Consider the following 10950-nt stretch of genomic DNA (forward strand, 5'->3'; position numbering starts at 1 on the left):
CTGTCTGTGGATGCGAGACAGGAGAGGAGAGAATGGGATGAAGGACAAGCTTTAACCTGCGCACATCTGGAGATTCAACACCCTCTCCCTGGCTCATGTTCTGATCCTCAGATGCACTCCGCTTCTCTGGGACTGACATTTAACTCCACCAACAGGGAGGTCAGACGGGTGTTTACATCATCTACACGGCAGTCCATCTTAGGGGAGCCCCCAAAGCCACCAAAAGTGGTGAGAAGGGCCTTGCCTGGCGGTCGCTGTCCCTGGTGCTGACCGGACGCTAAAGCCTGTGCCGCAGCGTCTGTTGTCTGTCCTTGGTGCTGCCCGTCGGTTCCTCTCTTTGCTCAAGGTTTGATTGAAAGAGTGGGTTTTGAAGCCAAGATGAAAATTCAAGGGTAAACATGCCATTCCTTTCGCGCTGAAGTGTTATAGGGTTTAGGTACAGGCCTGTGTGTCCCCATTCACACTGAACATTCACTTTCTTGCACACGAAATTTAGCACAGTTGACAGAGCAAAACTAAGCAGGGATCGATGGAAGCTTGGGCTTGCGGGCACTGAGGCACCAAGGAAGGAATGATGCTTTGGCAATCTCAGGATAGAATTTTTTCTCAGGTTGGAGGTGTGGCTCAGGGAAAGCTCTTGCTCAGCATTCAAAGGCCTCAGATCAGACACACAGCACAACAATAATTAATAATAATCAGGAAATTCTCCCCTTCTGATTTCCCATAGCCAATGTATCAACAATTCCTATGAACTCTGTCTTCTAATTATCTCTTGGGTTGGTCCTCTCCTCGCCTCCTTCAGGGCTTCCACAGTGACCACAAAAGCCAACGTCATCTCTTTCATTCTGTGTGCCCAATTGTCATTGTGTCTTTCAAGAATCATGTCTCTGGGATATTGTTCAAAGAGAAATAATTATGTCAGAATACAAGTGTTTTGTTTAAATGCCTTGTCAGAATATATTACCAATTTGGAGATCCATGTCATCTCAGAAGGCAGACTTTCAAGAGCGATGCTTTTATTTGAAAGAGAGCAAAAGCTAATGCACTTTATTGAATGTACACTATATCCCAATTAAAAAGGCTAATCAGAGAAATATAAAATTCGAAACAAGCTAAGCCTGTAGAGCGCCAAGACTGCTGCACGGGTACGCGGATGAGGAACCACACAGGTGGGTTCTATTTTACAGATGGGATAACAAGGTTCAAACCATTTCAAGAAACCTGTTCCCATTCAAACAAATCCTCAGAGCCAGGTAAGTTTCCTGCGGCTACCCGGGCGGGCAAGCCCAAGGACTGGGCAGATGCGTGCTTCCCATCTCCTGCCACAGAGACTCCGGCCACTGGTGGGGTCCGGGAGAAGAACCCAGAGTCCCCGGGGAAGCAGAGAGCTCGGGCGGAGAGAGAAGGCAAGGGTTACAAGTGAGCAGGCTGCGTCTGCGCGCAGGTGGAGCAGGGGGGCTTCCGGAGCTACAGGGTCGACAAAACGGCTGTGATGCAATCACGCAAGCCACCGCGTCAAAGCGTGGATCCCGGGATGCGCGCACCGCGGACCCCTGCATCCAGCTGCCGCTAATCCTGAGGGCAGCCGCCGCCACCAACTTGTCCCCCCTCCGCAGCCACCGCCTAGGGTCCCCGGCGATCCCCGACCACCGCGGCAGTTCCCCAGAACTGCCTGGGCCATGAAGCCGGCGGGCGGCCGCGGCGGCTGGGGCTGGGGTGGCGGCAAGGGAGGCGGCAAAGGAGGTGACGCGGGCTCGGGGGGCAAAGGAGGCTTCGGGGCGCGCACGCGCGGCTTCAGCGGCGGCGGCCGGGGCCGGGGGCGCGGCGGCGGCGGGGGCGGGGGCGGCGGCGACAGCAGGGACCGCGGCGGAGGCGGGCAGCGGCGCGGCGGCCCGGCCAGGAACAAGAGCCGCCGCAGGAAGGGCATCACCGTGTCGGTGGAGCCGCATCGGCACGAGGGCGTGTTCATCTACCGCGGTGCCGAGGACGCGCTGGTCACCCTGAACATGGTGCCGGGCGTCTCGGTGTACGGGGAGAAGCGCGTCACGGTGGTGGAGAACGGCGAGAAGCAGGAGTACCGCACGTGGAACCCCTTCCGCTCCAAATTGGCCGCCGCCATCCTGGGCGGCGTGGACCAGATTCACATCAAGCCCAAGTCCAAAGTGTTGTACCTGGGCGCCGCCTCGGGAACCACGGTTTCTCACGTCTCCGACATCATCGGCCCCGACGGCCTGGTCTATGCGGTTGAGTTTTCCCACCGCGCTGGCCGCGATCTGGTCAACGTAGCCAAGAAACGCACCAACATCATCCCGGTACTGGAAGATGCCCGGCACCCGCTCAAGTACCGCATGCTCATCGGAATGGTGGATGTGATCTTCGCCGACGTAGCCCAGCCAGACCAGTCCCGCATCGTGGCGCTGAACGCCCACACCTTTCTGCGCAACGGAGGCCACTTTCTCATTTCCATCAAGGCCAACTGCATCGACTCCACAGCGTCTGCGGAAGCTGTGTTTGCTTCCGAGGTGAGGAAGCTGCAACAGGAGAACTTGAAACCTCAGGAGCAGCTAACGCTGGAGCCCTACGAGAGGGACCACGCTGTGGTCATCGGGGTCTACCGGCCCCCTCCCAAGAGCAGCAGCAAGTAGTAGCCGCCGACGCCAGGGAAGGTGCCCTGCACTGCCACGAGACTGTGTTGTATCTTTGTGCCTGTCCTATTGTGTTGCTTTTCTATTAAATGAAGCAAACAATTCCCAAGTGTACTACTGTGAGGCCAGGCTGGGTTTTGCCCCTGCACCAATTCACTCTCCAGTCTTGGTGCACTTAAAATCGATGGTACAGGGCCCTTTCAAGGAACAGCTGGGGAGTGGTGTCTATTCTAATAACCCCAGGCCTTGGCTCCTCCGGGCCCCACTTTCACACATGCATCTTCTAATCACAGGAACAGGAGTAAGAGAGCCTGAGGTTGCTGATGATCTTTGAAATATTTCCTGGGGAAATGAGGAGGTACTGTCTGTTTCTACTGCTCAGGTCACATGACCAAGGCTGATTCCAGGGAAGGGTATTGGATGCTCACCTATTCATTCAACATGTCTGACTCAAAGCCAGACTCTTTTCTGTTCTCTCTCTCTCTCTCTCTCTCTCTCTCTCTCTCTCTCTCTCTCTCTCTCTCTCTCTCTCTCTCTCTCTCCTTTTCTTTTCGAGACAGAATTTCTCTCTGTAGCCCTGGCTGTCCTGGAACTCACTTTGTGTAGACCAGGCTGGTCTCGAACTCAAAGACCCACCCACCTCTGCCTCCTGAGTGCTGGGATTAAAGGGCCCGGCTGTGTTTTGTTTTCGGAAACACAATCTTCCTTTGTAGTCCTGGCTGAGCTTGCGCTTCAATCCTCCTGCCTCTGCTACTTCCTGAGTAAGTGGGGATTCCAGAAGTGTACCATGACACCCAACTCAGACAGAATTCTAGCCATACATTTTTTCACTTTTTTCTCAGTCCCTGTCACATTTCCTCATCCCTCCAGCTTCGTAGGCTTTGTTACCATCCCACGTTCCCTGTGACGCAATGGGGCTTTCAAAGGCAAATACCAGTTGCCCAGACTTAACACAGGCCACAGGGGAGTCTCAGTGCCACTTTTTGGCCCCCACTGGGCTGTCTTGGCTCTGCCCCTTTCCACCAGCACACACAAAGCAGGGCTCTGAAGCCTCACTGTGTCCGCTCCCCATCTCCTTGGGTTATCCCTTTCTAAGGTTTCACAGTGGCAAAAGAAGGCAGGGAAACAGATGAGGCGCTGGTTCTGAAATACTCCAGGGGACATCACCAAGGGTCTACAGAACAGCCAGCAAAGACACTTCCAGGGACTGCTCCTCTCAGAAGGGAATTCTGGGCTCAGTACACTGGATTCTGGCTCTCAGAATTAACCCATCCTAGCCCTGGGAGGCCAAAGCAGAAAGGCGGAGTTTAGGACTAATCTGGACTACATGGTAAGATTCGTCAAAAATAAAAATAAATACAAAGGAGCAGGAGAACTCGCCATGGCAGAGTTGAGGATGTCCCAAAGCCTAGTACCTCCTCCCCCAAGCCCCAAGCTGACCTCAAACGCTCCCATTCACTCCCCAAGCCCCACTGCCAACAGTCAGGGTCATCAACGTGTATTTGGGAAGCATCATTTGGATAGAGGGTTTGACTTCTTAATGATGTGTTCAGGGTGGGGCTGGCAAGATGGCTCAGCAGGTAAAGGGACCAACTCCCCCAGATTGCCCTCTGACCTCCACATGTGTGCATAGCACATATGCACACATGCACACACACATACACACACACACAAATACAATGAAGTTTAAAACGTAATTTTAGCCGGGCGGTGGTGGCGCACGCCTTTAATCCCAGCACTCGGGAGGCAGAGCCAGGCGGATCTCTGTGAGTTCGAGGCCAGCCTGGGCTACCAAGTGAGTTCCAGGACAGGCGCAAAGCTACACAGAGAAACCCTGTCTCGAAAAACCAAAAAAAAAAAAAAAAAAAAACACGTAATTTTAAAAAGACACTTAAATATGTGCTCAGGAAGAGACCTGGCTTGGTCTGCTCTGCTCCAATGCATACCTCCTTCAACAACAAAAAGGTGTCACATCCCCACCCCTACACCAAAGCCCAGGGACAGTCATAGGGCTAGTCCCCTCCTTTATGGCTGAGAGAGCTGAAACTCCAGGTGAGAGGTCTCGCTCAAGACATCTCCTACCCCACCCCACAAAGGTTCCTGGCCAGAAATGAAACCCCACCAGGCTTGACTTCAAAATCGATGTCATTTTCACTAATGCCTGTGCTGGTCCTGTTGCTTCACAAAGCCCCCTCTCCAATCTCACCTCAATGAATGAGTAACTGGGGTGAGGTGCGGAGGCTGGAAATGGAATCTCAGGGAACACAGGGAGATGGAAGGAGAGAAAGCAGCTGCTGGGCCCTGCCTTCCTCAGAGCCAGCCCCGCCTGGATAATAAGCTCTTGATTGAGAAGAGAGCATAGAGCAGGGAACTCAGCTGTTGACCTCGAAGTGGCCTCTCCCCTACTCCAGAAAAACCTTTACATGGGCTACATCTGAAGATGCTAGAGATGGAGCCCTTTAAGGAAGAAGCGGTATGACAACCATCTTCTAAAGAACCCCTCTGAATCCAGATATGGTGGCTTGTTCCGGTAGCCTGTTATTCTGGAAGCTGAGGCAGGAGAATCACTTGAATCTAGGAGTTCAAGGTCAGCTCGGGCAACATAGGGAGACACTGTCTCTAAAAAGAAAAGAAAGCAATCCCAACAAATTTCAGATGGACTGTGGGTCAAGGGAAGGGCATCGTAAGAACTGAGAGACGTGCAGGAGTAAGGACAGAGGGCCGCAGGGAGGCTGGAGTCTGGTTTGGGAGCAGGACATGGAAAAGATGAGACTGACTCCAGTGGGAGGCAACCCTGAAGTATCCTAGAGGTAACAGAGATACTGGGTACCAGATTTACTCAGAGACACACAGCACAGCAGCCATCTGCCTGGTTTCCCAGAAAGGTTGTATTTGGGACCTTGGTGTATTTGTCTACTCAAGCTGTGGTGACAAAATACCTCATGTCACAGGGCCCAGGCCTGGATGCTCATCTCATGGAACAACCAGCATCAAAGAAATGAATGTCGGGGATAAAGAAAGGCTTTATTTGGTGGCCGAAGAATGGGGGAGATTCTGCTCACAAATGAATCCTTCCTAAGGGCTGGAGAGTTTCAGATACAGGGTAGGAGTAATAGGGAGACATGGGCAGGAAAGGGGAACCATTCATTACTCACTGGGAATGGGCAGGGATCTCCCAGGAGCTTGGATGCCACCTCCTCTCACTCTTGTGGTCTGGTGCTGAGTCTTAGTACTGTGGGTGTATTTAGCTTTGATAGAGGTGGGGATAGGGAGAAAGATGAGGGAAGAGAAAGAGGAGGCAGGGAAGGGGCGGAGATACAAGGTAAGTCTATGCCAATGTAAGGTTTCCCAAATGATCAACGTATCCACATGCAGACCTGAGCAGACTGTAACACAAAGCCTAAGGCAGCAGAGGACAGACAGAATATGAAAACAGCCAGTCCCAGTCCCCACTGGACATCTGCAAGGCCAGGTGAAGAGTTCATACTTTCTGCAAAAGAGACCCCGAGTCGCTGGGCGGTGGTGACACACGCCTTTAATCCCAGCACTTGGGAGGCAGAGACAGGCAGATCTCTGTGAGTTCGAGGCCAGCCTGGACTACAGAGTGAGTTCCAGGAAAGGCACAAAGCTACACAGAGAAACCCTGTCTCAAAAACAACAACAACAACAACAAAATACAGCCCAGGTCACTGTCATCATAACCCACACAGAAGAGCTAGAGGAAAACTTATGTTTCACCAGGCTATGTGATTTCCAAACCCAGTGATTTTTAAGATTTAGAAACTTGTGTGTAAGCCAGGTGGTGATGGCGCATGCCTTTAATCCCAGCACTTGGGAGGCAGAGCCAGGAGGGTCTCTGTGAGTTCGAGGCCAGCCTGGTCTACAGAGCGAGATCCAGGACAGGCTCCAAAACTACACAGAGAAACCCTGTCTCAAAACAAACAAAAACAGGGGCTGGAGAGATGGCTTAGAGGTTAAGAGCACTGGCTGCTCTTCCAGAGGTCATGAGTTCAATTCCCAGCACCCACATGGTGACTCACAACCATTTATAATGAGATCTGGTGCCCTCTTCTGGCATACAGGCAGAACACTGTATACATAATAAATAAATATTAAAAAAAAATAAATAAAAAGAGGTGAGAAACCATACTAGTTTAAAAAAAAAAAAAACAAAAAAACAAAACTTGTTTGTATGTGTGTTTCTATGTACAGCTATGTGCACACGAATTCAGATGCTCACAGAAGCCAGAGGAGCTGGATTCCTCTGGAGCTGGGGTTACAGGAGGTTGGGAGATGCCTGCCGAGGATGCTGGGAATTGAGCTAGAATCCCTTATAAGAGCAGGACAAATTTAATCACTGAGCCATCCCTCACCTCCTCTCAAACTGGTCATTTTTAAGACAATTAGGTGCAGTGAAGCTAATCTCTCCTTAACACCAAGGGAGAGATTTGTTAGGATGGGTCGATATTTCTGACAAGCTGCCTGACCTTTGGTTTGGGCATGAGATTTGTGGTGGTTTGAATGAGAATGCACCCCTAGTATTTGAATGCTTGGTCCCCAGTTGGTGGCACTGTTTGGGGGGGATGGTTGGAGGAAGTTCATCACTGGGAACAGGCTTTAAGAGTTCATAGCCTCACCCCACATAGAGTTCATTATCTCTTGGTGTTTGTGGTTGAAGATGTGATCTCTCGGCTCCCTGCTCCAGCTGTCTGCCATGCCTCTCCCTCCCTCCACCCTGCCCTGTCCCAGCATTATGGACTTTCCCTCTGGAACTGTTAGCCAAAATAAACTCTTCCATGTAGTCACTTTTGGTCACGGCGTTTTTAATCATAGCAACATGAATATAAGTTTTGTCTGAAATACCACACAGACCTGGTGGCATAACAATAGGTCCCGATTTTATCAGTTCTGCAGGCTACAAGTCCAGGTGCATCGGGTGTCAAATTCGGCTTCTGGGAAGGGTTCTACTCTACTAAGAATGGGCCGCCTTCTTCCTGTTTCTCACAGAAAGAGAGCTTTTTGGTATTTCTTCCTCTTCCTACAGGATTAGAGCCCTGCCCTCATGACTTCCTTGATTTGTTATTGCCTCCTTGAGGTTCTTTCTCATTGGGAACTCGGCCTTCAATTTACAAATTTGGAGGAATACATTTTAGTGTATAATGCTAGAAAAGGGCAAGAGGGCTGGAGAGATGGCTCAGAGCTTAAGAACACTGGCTGAGGTCCTTCCTGAGTTCAGTTCCCAGCAACCCCATGGTGGCTCACAACCATCTATGAGATCTGGTGCCGTCTTCTGGCGGGCAGTGAGTGATACATGCAGACAGAACACTATGCATAATAAATAAATAAATCTTAAAAAAAAATGGGCAAGAACGTTAAGCTAAAATGACATCCTTACTGCACTGAGAACTGACTGAGGAGACCAAGTCCACTTAGGAACTGAGTGCATGCTTAGGGTCCCTTCCTCTTCACCTTACTGTCCACAGATGGGATCAACAAGACAGATGAGAAGCAGAGCTCTCCCAGAAAGCTGGGTGGTAGCGTATACCTTTAATCCCAGCACTGGGGAAGCAGAGGCAGGACTGGTCTAGAGTTCCAGGTCAGCCTGGTGTACAGAGTGAGTTCCAGGACCATCAGGACTATAGAGAAATTCTGTCTTGAAAATAAAATAGCCGGGCAGTGGTGGTGCACGCCTTTAATCCCAGCACTCAGGAGGCAGAGCCAGGTGGATCTCTGTGAGTTCGAGGCCAGCCTGGTCTACAGAGCAAGATCCAAGACAAGCACCAAAACTACACAGAGAAATCCTGTGTTGAAAAACAAAAACAAACAAACAAAAAAAAAAAAAAAGAAAATTCAAGTAAAAGCTGCACTTCATACCGGAGACATAGAGAGTGCATCATGCATATGAATATATGGAGGTATCCAAACACACTCACCAGAGTTCTGGATGAGCTCAGGATTGGAGAAGAAAGTACCAATTTTATGGACTGTGGTTTCTTTCATGACACACAGGCAAGGGAGATGTCACGTCTAGGGTCACCACAGTGCTGGTCAGGGCCATGTGCAGAGGCTTCATTGTTCTGGTCTCTCTGGTGCACCGTCACCTTGTGAGACCCTTCGAGCACCGCCCCCAGCCTCACTGCCTCTGCTGCTTGGCACATGCGAATGCCTGGGCTGGTTCCTCTGTGGCTCTTGGTGGAGTGGCTGACTCTGAAACGTAGCCAGTTCTGTCTAGTCCAGCTTGGAGCAGACCCTGTGGAAACCATGCTAGAAAGTTCTCCCACACTCCACCCTGCTACTTGAATTTTAAAAGTACGATTTTCAATGAAAGGTTTTAAATGCTGCAACCCCAACACTGACCTTGATGGATTGCTACACAATGAACACAGGTTCACAGACACACCTGGTGTTTTATAGCTCCAAGCAAGAGAACATTCCAGCCCCAATGTTGCTCTTCTTGGTGGTTGGGGTCTAGACTGGGACTTCCCAGGTTCTGACCTTACTCAAGAATGAAGTAAAGCCCCAGATTGCCAAGCAGGAAGAAAACTTGAGGTGAAGCAGTAGTATAGAATTCACATCAAGACAGACAGCAAGAGAGGGTGGATAACTGGAGTTGGGGGAGAAGTGTGGGGTGGGTGGATATGATCAAAATACACTGCATGTATGTTTGAAGTCAGTAAAGTACTGAATTTTTCAAGATTGACAGCAGGTCACATGAGTATAGCTAGGCGAGCTGCCAAGCTCCAGGTTACTGCCAGGAGACAAAGAGAAGAGGCTGGCTACTACAGGCCATAGTTTGGATAGCTTTTTATTTTAACATTAGGAAGCAGATATGGCCCAGGAGCTCTCACCCAGTGGGAGGGATCGCAGAATTTAGGCACATCTTGCTTTCTCATATCCAGTCTTGGGACATGTTGCTGGGAACTATTTTTGTTTTTCGAGGCAGGGTTTCTCTGTGTAGTTTTGGTGCCTGTCCTGGAACTCGCTCTGTAGACCAGGCTGGCCTGGAACTCACAGAGATCCACCTGCCTCTGCCTCCGAGTGCTGGGATTAAAGGCGTGCGCGTCCACCGCCCGGCTGCTGCGAACTATCTTAAGCGGTGCAGAGGATGGTTGGAGGACCAGCTGCAGACCTGCTGCTGTTCTGCTCTGGCCTCACTTCCCTGGCCTCACTTCCATCTCATTCGGGACCAACATGATGTAGTCACTCCCTTGGGTGTAACTGCACACTGGCTTCCACTTTTCTCCACATGCCAACTCCATCTGTGTGAGAATAGCCTATTTTGTATATTTTAACATCTATGCCGTTTTGTGCGTTTTAATCTAAAGCCCTCATTCCTGCTGTGTGTTCTCAAATTCATGAGCAATCTAAGGGATAAGGAGCTCCAGCCGCCTCCATTGTTCTCTGTGAGCATCCATTTATGTCATTGTCCTGGACAGTTTTATGTCAACTTGACACAAGCTAGTCATTTAAGAGGAAACCTCAATTGAAAAAATTGTCCCCATAAAAAAGGGGCTAGCCAAGCATGGTGGTGCATGTCCTTAATCACAGCACTTGGTAGGCAGATCTCTGAGCTTGCCAGCCTGGTCTATAGTTCCAGGACAGCCATGGCTACACAGAAAGCCCCGTACCGAAAAATTAAAGAAAACTGTGAGCGTGGGGGAGGGGGAGTGTTGGCTGTAGGTACACAGGTCTGTGGGGCATTTTCTTAAGTAGCAATTGAGAGCCGCCCCCCCCCCCCCCCCCCCGTGGTTGGTACCATCCCTAAGCTGGGTGAGGGTGCTAAAACAGGTTGTGAGAGCCAGTTAGCACTCCTCCATGGTCTCTGTATCATCTTCTGCCTCCAGGTTCCTACCCAGACTTCTTTCCATGATAAAAAATGACATGAAAGTTTAAGCAAAATACACCCTTTCCTCCCCAACTTGCTTTTGGCCATGGTGTTTCGTCACAGCAAGTTCTTTAAGTAAGGTTATGCATGCACATAACCTGACAAAATACCTTATTTTGTCAAGCACAGATGGCTTTCCTATCAGTGTCCCTGAAATGAAATCTGCACTTTGAAAATGTTTCACAGGGACTAGGTTAACTTGGTGGTCTTCTGGAAGATCGGAAATTAATCTAAACAGGGGAAGGTGGTAGAGTTAGAAGAGGCTCAAAGATGAAATTGTGGAGCTGGAGGGATGGCTCAGCAGCTATGAACACTGGCTGCTTTCAGAAGACCCTGGTTTGATTCCTATTACCCACATGGTAGCCCACAATGGTCTGTAACTCCAGCCACAGAGGATCCAACATCCTCTTTTGGCCTACT

The 10950-nt window shown here is 50.3% G+C and overlaps 1 protein-coding gene across 1 annotated transcript; it reads left to right on the plus strand.

Moving 5' to 3' along the window:
- The first annotated feature begins 1477 nt into the window (after nucleotides 1–1477).
- Fbll1 (fibrillarin like 1) lies at nucleotides 1478–2749 on the plus strand. The gene has a single exon (XM_052758581.1). It carries the CDS (start codon nucleotides 1680–1682, stop codon nucleotides 2643–2645), a length of 966 nt encoding a protein of 321 aa, XP_052614541.1. The 5' UTR covers nucleotides 1478–1679; the 3' UTR covers nucleotides 2646–2749.
- Nucleotides 2750–10950: the final 8201 nt, after the last annotated feature.

This window comes from Peromyscus californicus, unplaced genomic scaffold (assembly GCF_007827085.1).
Source record: "Peromyscus californicus insignis strain IS unplaced genomic scaffold, ASM782708v3 Scaffold_3__1_contigs__length_106647218, whole genome shotgun sequence".
NCBI lineage: Eukaryota > Metazoa > Chordata > Mammalia > Rodentia > Cricetidae > Peromyscus > Peromyscus californicus.